Source organism: Cheilinus undulatus, linkage group 15 (assembly GCF_018320785.1).
Source record: "Cheilinus undulatus linkage group 15, ASM1832078v1, whole genome shotgun sequence".
In the NCBI taxonomy this organism is placed as follows: domain Eukaryota; kingdom Metazoa; phylum Chordata; class Actinopteri; order Labriformes; family Labridae; genus Cheilinus; species Cheilinus undulatus.
This window is the reverse complement of record NC_054879.1, coordinates 25,014,680-25,030,768: the sequence shown is the minus strand read 5'-3', so window position 1 is coordinate 25,030,768 and position 16,089 is coordinate 25,014,680. Positions and strand designations below refer to the sequence as shown.

General features: G+C 37.0%; 1 protein-coding gene across 1 annotated transcript; it reads left to right on the top strand.

The window, feature by feature from the left end:
• The first annotated feature begins 12,100 nt into the window (after window positions 1-12,100).
• Window positions 12,101-13,177, top strand: LOC121523097 (trace amine-associated receptor 6-like). The gene is made up of 2 exons (XM_041807860.1): window positions 12,101-12,273; window positions 12,361-13,177. The coding sequence occupies exons 1-2, from the start codon at window positions 12,101-12,103 to the stop codon at window positions 13,175-13,177; spliced, it is 990 nt and encodes a 329-aa protein (XP_041663794.1).
• Window positions 13,178-16,089: the final 2,912 nt, after the last annotated feature.

Genomic DNA, 16,089 nt, shown 5'->3' with positions numbered 1-16,089 from the left:
TTGATATAATGCTGCAGAACCTGAAAATCACAGACAAAAAAACAACATGTTCTTTTATATCCAACCACGGTTGATAAATCAAGGTGTTATAAAGGCTGACAGAAGTTTATATATTATAATATTTGCAAAGAATGTTATAATAATTCTGAAGATTAATACAGGAGTCAAGTGTAAATTTAGATCTAAAAAGTCTAAATAATGTAATACCATGTATGTACCACTGTGACAAAAATCCACTATTATCACAAAATTACAAAAAAAGATACATTATGTTTAGTTTTTTTTTTTTTTATTGTTTTAATTTTAGACTCATGATGTAAAATGAAAGATCACTAGATGGGGGGTTGTGAGCCTGACTAATTCTTTGATTTGGATTCAGTGGGAAAAAATTCAGAGCGATCTTGAGCCCTCTCACCTGTCAGGAGGCTGAATGCAGCCAGGTAACGCACAAAGCCAAACATGTTGGTCGTCCACTCACCACGACCTAAAACAAAGAAGACAATTTGATGTTTAATTAGGACTGGGCAACATGGACCAAAAGTCTTATCTCCATAGTTTGAGGCTTAGTATTTATATTGATTTTTATTTATTTATTTTTTATAATAAAACAACACAAATGATTGTCACTTAACCAGAATAATGAACTTTGTTATGATACTTGTAAAACTCAAACCAGCAGAAAAACCTGTTTGATACCGCAACAACAAAAGTCCTAGACACCTAGTATTCTACATTTTTCATTTTTAATTACAAAATATAGCAGATAATTCCTTCATTCTGTTTAAAATATATTTTAAAAAAGGCAAAATTACTGCAAATTTTCTATGTTTTTGAATACCATGTGTTTTCAAATGATCAGTGGTGTCAAAACATACAGATACCTAATGATCTTCGGTCATATTTTTTAACCAAAAGAAAAAGAGCACTGACAACATTGCGCAAATATGTTGGCAACATATGGTAAAATGTACAGAGCTGATGAGAAAGAGGGTTTCCTTTCGAAAAACGTAAAAATAAATGATAGGTCCCCTATTCAGACTAAACATGTCAAATAGATAATCTTGTGGTCAATAAGCATAGGGCTGTCAAGATTAATCAAATTAATCAAGATTAATTTAGGTCCACATGTAGTGAACTATTTTTCTAATTGCATGATTTATTGTCCTTTTAGCACACCCAAGTCAGCATCTACAGCCGCAGTGATGTAAAATAACTCCACCACTGCTCGTTAATGTCTCATTTTACATTAAAAAAAAAACAAAAAAAAAAACAGACACCTCAGTGGAGAAGTCAAATATCATCCGCACTTTGTGTTATTGAACATTTACCTTTTTACTATCCCCTCATATCCTTTTCAATCCAAAACAAGTTCCTTTTTCTGTACTTAAGTTCATAAAATAATCTTTGAACTACCTTCAATATCAGGTCCATGTCCAAACAGGAAGTCAAAGTGACACAACAACAATTTAAAATGCAAAATAGTGGAAGACTAAAGTGCAGGGGGAAAAGAGTGCTATTAATCACGATTAACTGCAGAAATTCTGAGATTAAAAGCCCTAATATTAATGTTTGTGGTTCTTGCAGTAACCTTTCTTTTTACTGATCATTAGGCTTGGCATCTTGTGTTTTAAACCCACATGACTGTAAAATAAATCAATATAAACAATACTCTCTTATGCTTTATTGTATTTGAAAATACATCTTTGAAACTTGATTAATTGTTCGGCCTTGATATCAACCAATAAGTGAATCCTTGTTTGTGCACTTAATCGCTTAAATATTCTGATGCAATACATGTAGTTTTGACAAAAAAAAAAAACAACTCAAAATAATCTCAACAAAGACAAAATGATTGATTTATAGACAATCTAGAAGCATTCCTCAGTTGTACTGAAGGCAGAGTAGAGTGGGTAGTACTTTTAGGGTTCCCTGGGTTATCTGGTGACATGAGCAGCACTAGCTGAAGCCAAGCAATAAGAATTGGTTGTTAATGTTCAAATACAAACAGCCCATTTTAAGGTGAACCAAATATGAAAATATAATACAATAGAGGTGTAACAGTTTTTGTATTCGTCCCAAACCGTCATGTTTCAGTGCAAGAAGTCCCACAGCAAATACATTGACAGATCTTATTGCAATTATCCCACAAACATAATATCTGCTGATGACAAACACAATATGTAGCCAAATTTCCTGACCAGTTTACAGACAAAGCTCAGGATGTTTTATATCACATCTTTAGTTAGAAGTCCTCAAGCTATATGTCGTCCAACCAACCTAAGAAACTCCTGAGGGGACTGAAATATGGTTTTCCACATATTTCATACAAGCATTCTGCACACAGGTTTTAGAAATTTGCACCTGTCTCTTTATATGATCAAATATGCATGCAAATTATTAAATCAGAGACAAGTTACTTTGATTTATGAGTAACACCACCAGGGCCATTCATTGACATTATACATGTACAGTATGTGAAATTATTACAATTTTGAAAGCTGAAAATGTACCCTTTACCCAAACAAAAGTAGTGCATTTGCTGAAATATTACAAAGAAAGCTAGAAAATCAGTGTTATCTTTGTGGTTTACTCTACTTGTTGGCTTTTGTTTTGTTAACAGGTGTCACAGTAGGATACAATACAATACACTTTATTGTTCTCTTGGGTAAATATGTCTATTTAATGCACTAGTAACCCCAAACAGCTGCTAAAACCATCTGCTCCTCCTCATCCTATCACACCTTTCAAACACCAGCAACCTTACAGACAATGTTACACCAGCTAGGATCAGGGTGTAAGATTTAAGTTTATTTCTGCTGATATTTGAACTATCTCAGCTGGTCCAACACCTTAAACAACATAAACTGTCTCCTAAATTAAAATGTGTTCAAACAACACTACCTGCTGACATAGCTGGGACACGCCAAGTAAATAAATCTAGATGTCTGCAAAACACTTAAAATAATTCTTTCACATATTCAGACTTATTTTAACTATAAATGTAGATTTCTATATTCAGCTAAATGAAAACCTTTAGTAAAGTCAGACTAATTAAAACCTGTAAAGTTCACTTGTTAACTTACCCTGTGCTGGAGTTGTATAATTTCAGTGGCGTGTCTAAGCTTTGTGATGAAAGAGAAGCTTCACCGGATGCTTTAGCAGTCACACATCAGCTCTCTGTGTGGAGAATGCAGCACTCCCTTTTTGTCCCTCTTTGTCTTCTTACAGTACATGTCCACAATTTAGTTGACTCCCCATCTGAGGGAGAAAAATGTCACAGGTTCTTGTGGCCTTTTGTCCGGTTAAACTGGCTTCAGTCACGAAACATTCCAGTTAAGAAAGTACTCTGTAATTAGCTGAATGATTCTGATTCAGACTGGTGTCATCTTATCAATGCCTCCTTATTTCTTTATCTCTGAGGAGAACAGCTACTTATTAAGTGAGATTATAGTCACAGGTGCTAGTACACAATATTCTTCTTTAGGCCTGCACAATAAAAGAAAATGCGTGTTTACATTGTTCAGTATTGCATTATGAAATTCACAAATTTGAAAAAATTAGCTATATCCTTTCCTTCTGTTTTTCATGCCTACAACTCCTGGTGTTTCAAACACATTTGTCCTGAATCTTAAATATGTCAAAACAATCTCTTTTTTCCCCTAAGTAATTTTTTATGAATAAGCACTTGCTAATTTGGGCTTCAAACAACATCAAAATGGTGTGAAAGCATGGTCATTATCACCAAGAGTAAAACTGAAACAATTTTCGTATTCAGCTTGAAAAATCCAGCGTTGGGTTGCAAAAAAGTTCAAACTCCACTTATTCTGAATGTAAGTTGTGTCCATCTCTTCAGTGGAGTTATACTCTACTAACATTTAAGGTGTAGCACCAGTTTGATCATTTTAACAAAGACTTCAGTCATATCTTCCTCTTATAGGTATAAAGTCCACTGTAAATTTGGTTGTCCTGAAGATTCCTTCTCATTACTAATATACTCTATGTCTCGTAAAATTGAAAAATGAGCTAAAATACTTGATATAGCCTACGATCACAAATATCTCAAGGATATCATTGGTTGAATTTCACAGATTTCTTCCTCCAATTTTTAAATATATTCTTACGATTTTACTGCACTAATAGGGATGGTGATTGACAAGATTTTTTGATATCGATGCCATTTATCAATGCAGTGTTTTAGTGCCTCGTTGTTTCACAAAGGCAAATGTTTGAATGATAACAGAAATGATATCAGGTCCCAGCAGAATGAGTGACTGAATCTTAAATCATCAGCGCAGCAGCTCACTCTCTCTCCCCCTCATTTGCATAAACACACACATTCTTTCGGTCAGTTGTGAGTGAACACTGAAGGGGACTGCTGACAACCTAGTATTTTCTCACAGGTGGCAGAGAGCCGCTAACTAGCCCATCCAGATGTAGTTACCAACATATTCGCGATCAGTTAACTCATCCATAATCATCCTTTTCTTTGTACACTTCGCCTGTGCAGAGTACAGGCTGATCAGAGATGACTGGTCCAGTCTAATCTATGATGGCGTTTGTTTTTTTTGCACTGCAAATCTACAACAGCAACAGCTCTTTTATGGCAGCTATATTAACTCTCAAGAGACTCACAAGGCATTTAACTAACAAAGTGGTATGTTGCATGTTTACATTAAATTTAATACGGAGTCATGTTACGGTTAGAGATGGCTGGATTATGAAAATCAGGGCTGGCAGCCATATCAATGTCTAAAATAACAATTTGGCCAGTTTGTGATATTTATGCTGATATTTTGTCTATATTTTCTGCCATGTTTGGGCACACAGACTGCAGTTTGTCCAACAAGTCAATTCTTCTGCCCATTAAAAACGTCGTCTGACTCAGAAGGTAGGTTTGCCAGATGGCACCATTTATTCAACAGGACACAACAGAACATAAAAATATGCTACTGACAACTGGTCATACCACATTATTTGCCAATGGGCTGATGTCTGTCAAAAGGGCAGATATTGCCCAATACCTTTGTTTACATGATGCATCAGTGCATCCCTTTTACTGTTGATAGACAAATGGGTAGGTAGGTAGGTCGGTAAGTAGGTAGCATAAAATTTCAATGAATTTCGCTCCATGTCTGGTTAATGGTATGGTATCTGGGCACTTTTTGTTTTGAAAGGTATAAACTGAATTGCTGTAGATAGGTGCTGCAGGAGTTGATGGCAATGGCCAAATAAAACTCTGTTTTTGTTCATATTAGAGACCCATGTTGATGTGTCCTAAACATGAAGAGACTTAAGGTGCAAATAATAACCCTCAGTTACATTATCATCACTTGTTTTGTCATTTTAGAACAGATTCTTGAAGAACTGATGTGCAACACCCCACAGAAAACAAAGTAGGCCACTGGAAGACCACTGTATGTCTTTGTATCTATGGTAAATAAGCACTCGAGCGGGGAAATTACTCCTTAATACCCATCCCTGATTCTGGTGGTCCTTGGGTACCCCAGTCTTTAGTCATTTATGTTAAATAGAGTGCACCAGTGGTGACATGTTTTTGAAAGGTCAACCCAGAAGTTAGCATCATGCAGATTCTATTCACCAAGAGCCGGTGCATTTTTCCCTGGGTTTTTGGATAACTGCTGGTAATAAGGGATGTGGAGAATGCCCTAACACATTTTATCTATCGTTGATACTACACTTTTTAAACACATTTGGTGAACATGAAAAACAAACGGCTACAAAGGAACTACACCCCGTTCGAATGATTCACACATTGTCACCAGGACACTTCCATCTTTTATTTGATGCTCTTACATCTGCAGGATTTGGGCTAGGATAAAGTAATACAGTGCTGAATTGCTAACCCTGATTTAAAGCCTGTCAGTGTGTGATACACTAAGAGTTCAGTTGGATTACCTATCGATTTATTTCTAAAGAATAAAGAGTCTCTTTTATGTCTGCAGTTTTAAAAGAAAAATATCCTGAGGCTTAAATGTTCACATCAAGTGATCCAGGGAGGAATGTAACAGGGCAGGATAGAGTGTGACAGCTCTATTATCACAATGACACTGATGAGTTTTACCTGGAGGGAACAGCTCTCACTGATGCAGAGCTCAGATGTGCTTACATCATCATGAGCATAGTCAATCTGATAGAAACTGCACATACACAAACACAAGTTATCAGCACATCTTTTTCTGAGTGAAGGATAACACTTCTACAAGCTGTAATAGTATGTTGACATGTGTGTGATGACACAAAGCCAGCTTTTTAAAATCAAAGAATATTGCTTCCTGATTTGAAAATGCATCAAATTTAGTTGGTTTAACTGCTTGCCTGTTCCACATCTGGCACTGTGTAAAAAGGAGGCAAAGCCTTAAATTTGATAGAGAGGAGACTGGAGTCTTCTTTGTGGTTTTACCTGACTCTCTACTGTTTTTGCTCATAGAAACAGAGAAGTGATGCTCCCTCACTAAGAGAGCTGTTTGAGAAAAGAAAAGAGAGTCTGAAAAAGATGTTGTTGATCAAGTTTTTCAGGCTGGTTGTTTTTCTAAATTCTAAGAAAATCCTGCTCCTCAATAATTAAAAGAAAAAAAACTTTGAGGTTGTTGTGCAAATGTTCCAGAGCTTTTCTTGGGTGTGTTGTGAAGCGTGATGTGTCAAGTTACATATCAACATGTCATACATACAAGTCAGTGTCAAACCCACTGAGGCTGTCTGCTAGATATCTAGATCTGCTTTAAGCAACAATATGCAACTTTTCTACCTTTCAACAGTAGTTTCAAAATTGATCTAAAAGTACAATAACTTTAAATGTTGTCTACTTCATTTCCACCAAGAGTCCTGATCGCTTTCATCACTATGTAACTTTGGCAGCAGGTCAGGGTCTCTCAGGAGAAGTGCATTCAGTTTTACAGCATTATTACTTCACAAGCTTGCTTTAAAAAGCCATCTAGTCTTTCATGACTTTATGTGATTTACGAAGTGGCATGGAGCTGATTATGTTGATAACAATGGAAAACATTGGATGGGAGAGGATCTTGAAACTAGTATTGACAAAAAAAGACAGTGGCAGAAGGTTGGAACAGATCTAGAAAAATTTCATCACAGAAATTAAGGTATCAATTGCTGGAATGCCTTTTTTAGTACAGCATTATTAAAAACTACTAAAAACTACTACTACTACTAACCTGTTTCAGCACCCAGCCTTCTCCAGGGAGCTTGATGATTGTTTTCTGGCCATGTTGCTGTTATATCATGTGAACTTAAGCAAACATGTTGCAAATAATAGGCCATAGATGCTAGCAGAATCTTATTCGGTCAAAATCCAGTGCTATACAGTGGTTTGGTTCAGTACAATTTGGTACATTTTGTTACGGTAAACCCTGAAATTGCCGGCATTTCTACAGCCAACCGTACCCATACTTGGTTGGGAGGGGAGTAAGCCAGCAGTATGTCTAGCTATGATCTTCAGAGTAATAGGTATGCTTGATTTTCCAACAGAAGAATACCAAAAAGTGGGGTTGCATGGATTTTATTTTGGTACCTTTTCCAACTCCTCATATTGGAAACACAGACAAAATTAGACTGTACCAAAGGAGTATTACCCCTACGCAGATCTTTCATTTGCAGGTGTTTGTGTGCAATGTAATTTAAGGGCGAGGGGGTGCAAATGCTGCGCCATAAAGGCAGCCCTATTTCAGTTGCATTAGCAACTACCGTTATCAAATCTCTTCACCACGTTTTCTAGTATTGTTGGCAAGGGCATTGTCTAATACTAATGTGCTCAGGAGGGTAGGAATGAGAAGGATCAGCTGCTTGTTACAGGAACAGCAGCTAGACTTTATTGGACCTGGCACGCTGTCCCAGATTCAGCTCACTGCATACAAGGTGCAGTACCATGTGTGTCATGAAGGGGTCAGCAAGGAAGATACATGGAGAGATGGGGCATGGGCCTAGCACAGGCCAGATGATCATTTGGAGGTCGGAGCAGTATAAGACTAAGGTTGATGCAGCGAAGTGCCAAACTGGCATGTAATCCCTACCTGTCCTAAGTTTGCTGATGTGGCAACTGCCATTGATGGGCTTCACAGTGCCTCTTTAGAAACTACTGGGTGGCATCACTGAGTGTAGATCTCACTCATTTATTATACACCGTCAAGTAAAATGTCTAGTGCATTTAATTCTTTAAACATTTGTTGAAAGTGTTAAGGACTCTGACATTGGTCAGCTTTTTAGTTTGAAGGTCTAAGGTCATAGTTCAAGGTCATTTGGCTCTTCTCCACCGCTGTACTTGCACTGTCTGGCAATTGTAGACCTCACTGGGATGTTTAACTCCCAGGCGATAGTTCTAGTTTCTACAAGCATTGAAGCAATGCTGAGCAAAACACAATGAGGTTTTAACACTGCATGCTTGTGAAAAGGGGCCCTGCAGAGGTATTCTATAATTGCCAATGCACAGCTTCTTCAGTGAGTTACGTAAGAAGTAAAAGGACAGCTGCTATTGTCAACACTTTTTAACACCTCATCAAACACTGGTGCATCCTGAACCCCCTTCACATCTGATCGATTGCTGTGGTTTCATAAATCTAAAATGTGCCTTAGGCACTGGTCCAAAGAAGATCTGCACAGCTTCATCTGTTCTTGTTGATGATTACATGTTTCTGTTCAATGATGTTCAGACTCTTTCATATTCATGAGAGCATGAAGCTGGGTGATGCACAACCAGTCTACTAGCATTTCTACAGAGTCAGAATTACCAATGATCTAAAATGTAGCTGTCAAGATAAAGTACACTTTGTTTGATCTATTGTAAGATCCAAATCTGACGTCAACATTAGAGTGTCAGTTTGTGAGAAAAACAGCCACTTACTTTTTGAAAGTGATGAAGCATGGATAGGTGTAACCAGAACTAGCTACAGTTACTGCAACTGAACAATGACCAGAAACAAGGAGAAGCTCATGCTCTTCATGGGTCTGGCAGGGAAGAATTTCAGTTTTTGATCATTCCAACAGTAGTATATCTGTTGACAGACATTCCTAAAGGTAGAGTTGATACAAAGTTAATCAGGAAGATCTCTAGGGACCAAATTATAATGACAAGACGACCGGGTCAGGGCATCTTTTGTCTTTTCCTTTGTTTTCTGCACTGTGACCTGTGGTCCAGGAAAAAAATCAGTAAATAGTAGAAGTGGGAATCACTAGTGGCCCCACAATATGAAATCACCACGATACTTATGCGATTCTATATTGTTGCGATTTTAAACATGTTGCAATACAGTGAGTATTGCAATACCATATATTGCAATCTACACCATTTTTCAACTTTTTAGCTGATTTACCATTAGTCTTGCCCTCATGTTTGTCGTATTTCTGAAGTATTTTATTTTCACGTAGCACCTCTTGCAAACCTCATGTGTCAGGTCCATCTTATTCGTGCTCTGCTTGCATTCCAATATTCCATATTTATCGTGCTAACTTTCTCCTGCTCTATGACACCTCTGCCAACCTCACTGGACAAACAATTGTCTTAAATAATTGACTTTATTTTCCCATTATCATAAACTTCAGTTCATATTAGAAATTAATTTGAAAAAAATTGACACTTGGTGGACGAGACGATACGATATATCATCAGACAAAATATCACAATACTAGGCTGTATCGATTTTTTCTCCCACCCCTAGTAAATAGGCCACTTGGCTATGGTTCCTCTGGGATTATCTAGTATAAATCAAAGAAGACTTTTAGAAATTATTTGGAAAGATGTTTTCACTCTTCTGCTGACCTGCTTCTGCATATGTGATAGCTAAGGGAGAAGGGTTTCTTATTTGTTCTAAAGCTGTGACATCTTAAGGAGGCAGCACAGCAAACGTGTCAACATCTCAATCAAAGACATGCAGCCGAGAGGCAAAAGCGTGTCTCACTACAAGACCACTACATGCAATAAACACACACTAAAAAGCAGCTAATCTATATTGAAATCTAGTGGTGGGCACAGGGCAGTAAACCAGTAAAAGTACTGTCAGTGGTAAAATTTCTGCATCACTGTCATTACCAGTTTTTTAATGGGTGCGTTCAGTTGTAGAGCCCACGCGAGGCATAACTGACACCACCGCTAGCGCAGCAAAGTAATGGCTAAAGGCTTATTCTGAGTCCAGTTAGCAGTAAGTTTTGCTCTAGCAGTACGAGCAGCCAGGTAACTAACTGAACATCACTCACTCGCGCCACTGTATTTAATCCAATGGTTCTCAACTGGTAGGTCAGGACCCAAAAGTGGGTCGTAGAACCCTTTTCAGTGGGTCGCAAATGTGTTCCTGGAATTGAAAAGTGCACCAAAAAGTCCATGAAACTAATTTAAAACTTGCTTGTTTTTTCCCGTCTCTTTGTTTTGTCATGTGTGTTGCACTGTTCCAGGTCCAAACATTATAATTTTTTTTTTAAATCAAATAAACCAAATTGGTCGATAAATATCTGAAATATGGGTTGCACTTTCTCCGTGATGAGTTGGTGGTGGATCCTGAGGCTTGACCAGTTGTGACCCACTGATTTCATCTGTAATACAGTAAACAGGTTAAACCTGTGTTTTTCCTCTCTTAGTTTAATGTCTGTAATAATGAGGACTGTGTTTGCTTTGTAGAGCGTATCTGTTGATCTGTCTGGGGCTTTCACACAAGCTGGGTCGTCTCCATTTGTTTTTAGCTCAGTGCTGCCATGATTCAGCTCAAACAACAGTTTGAAATGTGTTTAAACCCCTGACTTGTTTAATAAGTCCATGTTCAGTCCTAGAAGCGAGCTGTGGTGTTATATGAGTCAGAGATGTGTGTAGAAATGCAGCTGTAAACGCTGCACTTGCAGAAAGTCTCTGCGCCGCTGCAGAAGCTTAGCTGAACAATGATATACACACTACTTCTGACAATTCCTTCACAAAAGAAGTCCGTAGCTGTCAATATTTATTGAGCGCTTTTATTGTGAACACCTAACAATGCAAAGCAAATGGATCCGCTTGTTTCCGTGTTTCTCACTGGTGAATCCATCTTGCAAAGCTCTCGTCTGAACCATTTGGGCTCAGTTAGAAAGTGACAGGACCAATCAGTGACATACTTTCAGGGGTGGAGGAGTCATGACATAAGCTAGCAGCAACAAGAGGCCGATGCGTTATACGGATGGAGTTTATTCTTCTGGTAGGGGTGCAGCTTGGTAGCGGCTACGTCACGTGTTTTGTTGCTCCGATTGGCCCGTAAGGATGTGACAGACAGAACGTTCATCCAATCATCCCCGAGTTTTTTTTCAAAGGCTTTGCCCTTTCCCAAACGCTGTGTATGAGTGTTTTTCATCCATCTGGCATGTCAGGTCAGTGAACACCCCCAGTAGGAAATATGGTTTTGTCCATAGAAGCTTGACTCACCTTAGCATTACAGAAGTGAAACTAAAAACTACAGGAGCAGTTACAAAGAATTGAGCGTACAGAGATTTTTAAAAATACCTTTTCTGTCATGTTATGCTCAGATATGAGTTCTGTATGCCATCAAGGGTTTCTGTAAATAATTGCAGCCTTCTGTGTTGATGTAAACAACTCTCCTTGCAGTAAACTAAGTGTATTTTTTGAGACCAAATTACAGCTTGCTCTTACCCAGGAGGAAAATTCAGTTGGTATTTATTATATTTAATTCATAAAATAGAAGATAAACATGCTTTGGTTCATTTATTTGTCATTTGTGGGTTTTAAACAAGGAAAAGAAAAAAGTATAAAATCATAAATCTACTACTGTCTAAAATAAATTTAGAAAAATCGGCACATTGGATATTGGCAGAAATCTAAAACTGCGTCCCTTTTTCAAAGGCACAGACTTCATAAGCCATACAGGTTTTCTTTGTGATAAGAAAACTTCATGTTTGTCGTACTTTCTCAACAAGGAGAAGGTCTTTGCATATTCAACAGTGGAGACCAGGAGAATTGTCAGTGAAGGAGGAGCACGGGGAAAACTAGTATAAAAGATGAATGCGACAGTAGAACAGAAGGAGGGGGGAAGAGGGAGAGTGATGGTGGTTAATTCTGTATGAACACTCAGCATCCTCTCAGCACCTCCTCTACGAGATGATGGAGAGCCTGGAGGAAACTGAACTCTGCTTTCCACAGCTCCTTAATGCTTCATGCAGGAAGATGCCACATCCTAAATATGTATCGATGCTCATTTACACCATACTTTCGATTATATGTGTGATCACTGCATCTCTCAATCTGCTGGTCATCATCTCCATCTCACACTACAAGTAAATCCTGTTGTGTTTTTATTCATGTCTTCTCTAACAGAGAATTATTGATGTTTACAGCATAGTATTTCTCTGTTGTGTCTGCAGGAAGCTCCACACCCCCACTAACCTTCTTCTGCTCTCCTTGGGGGTCTCAGATTTCTCCATTGGCCTCCTCATGGTGTTTCAAATCCTCAGCATAGATGGCTGTTGGTTGTTGGGGGACTTTGTGTGTGGTTTTTATTTAGTCTTAGACTACACTTTCACTTCTGCCTCAATAGGAACCATGGTGCTCATATCTATTGACCGCTATGTGGCTATCTGTTATCCCATGCATTACCCTAACATGATCACTTACAGAAGGACTGAAATCTGCGTGTCTATATGTTGGATGTCCTCTCTAATCTTCCATTGTATCAGGTTTAAAGATAACCTGAAACACATGGGCATGTATAACTCTTGCTATGGAGAGTGTGTGGTTGTAATTGATTATGTATCAGGCATCATTGATCTGTTTTTCTCTTTCCTCGGTCCCGTCACTGTTATCGTGGTCCTGTATATGAGGGTGTTTGTGGTGGCCGTGTTTCAGGCACGAGCCATGCGCGTTCACACCAAAGCCATCACGCTGCAGTTCTCAGTGAGCATAATCACCAAGAAATCTGAGATGAAGGCAGCCAGGACACTTGGTGTCGTGGTGGTCGTGTTTCTAATCTGTGTCTGTCCATATTTTTGCGTGGTACTTACTGGTCAGGACACGACGCTCGGCTCTACGTCTTCTGCCTTTATAATCAATCTGTTTTACTTTAACTCCTGTTTAAACCCTCTCATCTATGCATGTTTTTACCCATGGTTCAGAAAAACCATCAGGCACATTATAACACTCCAGATCCTGAAGCCTGACTCATGTCAGTCCAACATACTTTAGAGAGGAAGAGATGTCATAAACAGAAAGCTGGTGTTGTTGGCTTTTTTTGCACGCATCCAGGTTTCAAACTTGTCTTTGCCTAAAAAGATCAGTAAAGACTGAACTAATTATTTCTCTTCAGACTGTATCTGTGCTAGAGCATCATGGTGTGTTTATATTTTCTTGTCGTTTGCCTTGCTTGTGTTTTATGCAGAAATGCACCATGTGGACAAAATATACAATTATCTGTTCTTAGGGCTTCCTGGTGCATGCTTCCCTCTACATAAGGGTTGCATTTTATTTATTGATTCTCCTGATAGAAGAAAAAAATTGGCCTAAAAATGATCAATTTGAATAAATAAAGTAAGACACAGAAATTCAATCCACTTTTCTTTTCTCACTGAAAACCAGATGCAATTATTGCTGTTTTTTTTGTCTTAATGTAGCTTCGTCACCATTTCATGATACACTTATTTATTGTATTTATTGTATTTCATACTGTTTCCTCAAATTTCTATATTTTAATGTATAATATATAGTACACCTTCATGTCCAAATAGAAAAGTTGTCTTGGATTACAAGGGCAGAGATTTTTTTCTTTCATATATTTAATGTATGTGTGTATGCATGTACGGATATGCTTTTTATTTTTCTTGCAAATTAGTATTTGAATGAGAGTATCTAATGTCATGTCTGAAAGAGGCTGGGTGGGATGAATGTTTTTTTTTTTTTTTGTTCTTATGTTTTTTTATGTAAAAAAAAGGAAAAGATCTACAATATGCTGTCTGTAAATGTATTGTGGAATATGCTAGAAAAACAAAAAAACATTATTCAAAAAGTAAGTGTATTATGAAATGGTGACAGAGCTACATTAAAACAAAAAAACAGCAACTATTGCATCCGGTTTTTAGTGAGAAAGGAGAGAAGTAGATTGAATTTCTGTGCCTTACTTTATTTATAGCATTTCAAGGCAAATACAGCAATGTTTTCTTAATGAATCAAGTCAATACAACACACATGCTTGTTGATAATAGATTGATCGATTGTTTGATTGATTGATTGTACTTTATTTGTGTGTCATGCACCCTCATAGGTTTATAAGACACTAAAAATACAAGTGCAGTCTTTTACAAAAAATAAAGTCATCACAATTACAAAGTTGTGTGATCTTTTCCCAGCTCAGTAGTAAATACACTCCGCCTTTTCTCCCAGGCTTTGCAGATAAAATCTGCTATAGCAAAGGTTCCTTTTCTGAAAAAGAACTCAAGTTTTTCATATTCATCAAACCAGAAAAAATCAGCATAAATCTAGGACATTTTCCTAAAAAGTAAATCCCTTAAGTCATCATAAATTGGACAGTGAAACAGAAAATGAATCTTGTTCTAGTTTCCCCAAAGTTACACAACAAACACACTCTGTCCTCATAATAATGCAAATATGAAGTTGTATGATAAATATTTAAAAAGATGATAAATACAGTGCATGACAGATGCAGCAAATATGAAGGTCATGATCACAATAGTACCACTTCATGATCAGTTTACTGTGTATTTAATTCATTTCAGTGAGTAACAAAGCAATGAATTAATAAAAGAGGGATGTTTACTGATCCAGCAATACTAAACAAATATGAGAAAATATACTGTTCATCAGAAAAATATAAGAAACATAATGTTTAGGTCTTTTTTGTTCAAAACAGTTGAATATTGCAAGTTTCGTCTGAATGTCTCAGATTTAAATGAACAAAATAATAATGATGCACTAAAATAGACATGTTTTAAATAAAAGACACATTTATCTCTGTGTAAATGTGCAGATATGTGAAGCAAAGTAATGTTATTCATTATTCTGAATCACCAAATTTAAAAAAAACAAACACTGAAATCAGAGATAAATCATTCCACTTACATTTGCATGAATGACGTGCAGCAGCCTGACTAACTTAAATATCGCTGGCATCAGGCCAAAACCTCACTGTGACCATTCAGTGTTATAATAATAATAATAATAATAATATTAATAATCATAATAATAAAGCATTTTTCACTCTTTCTCTGTAATATATCAATTTTGGAGATAGGATGTCATGGCCTGACCACAGCTATATGTAGGTCTGAATTAAAACAAAATATACAGTAAATGTTTACTGAATATGAGGTTCAACAGAAAAATTATAACAAGATATATAATGTAGGTGTTGTTGAGGCCTACGTAGATTTTAAGACAGTTGAATATTAAAGATGAATTACAGATGAAGTGAATCTCTCAGATTTAGAGGCTAAATTAATAAAGATACACTAAAATGTAATACACATCCGAAAGCAGTGGTTCTTAACTGGTGGTCGGGAACCAAAAGTGCATCACAAAGCTGTTTTTAGCGGGTCTCGAATTGATGTCTCTAAAGAAATTGCAGCATAGCAGCAAGGGTGTAGAAAAGTTTCCGGTTGACACGTTCCCATTTAACCTAAATTCAAATACACTCTGTTTTGAGCAATAAGGATTAAATTCTGGTTGTTCTGTTAAGATTTTGACTTATTTATCCTATTATTTTGGACAGACTTATGATTTAGAAAGTTGACTTTCCCATGAGGATGTCTTTATTATTTAAATATATATTAGAAAAAAAGCAAAGTGACCAAAATCTATGTTATCATTGTTAAACAGAATAAAATAACATGTTTGCATACATGTCCTTCCAAAGTTTTGCCCAGTATCTTTGTTCAGGTGTACATTTTGTTCTATCAAGGGTCCAAAATGCAACATTTTTGTTCATTGAATTTTAGTCCTTGAAAAATGTTTGAAATTTGTTTGGATTTCATGTTAAAGAGGTGGTGGTGGGTCCTATAGCTAGAACAGTTAAGAGCAAGGTTTGGATGTGTCTGTTCACATTCCAGTTCTTTTTACTTTTCTTATGAAAGAAATCAGAAGACATT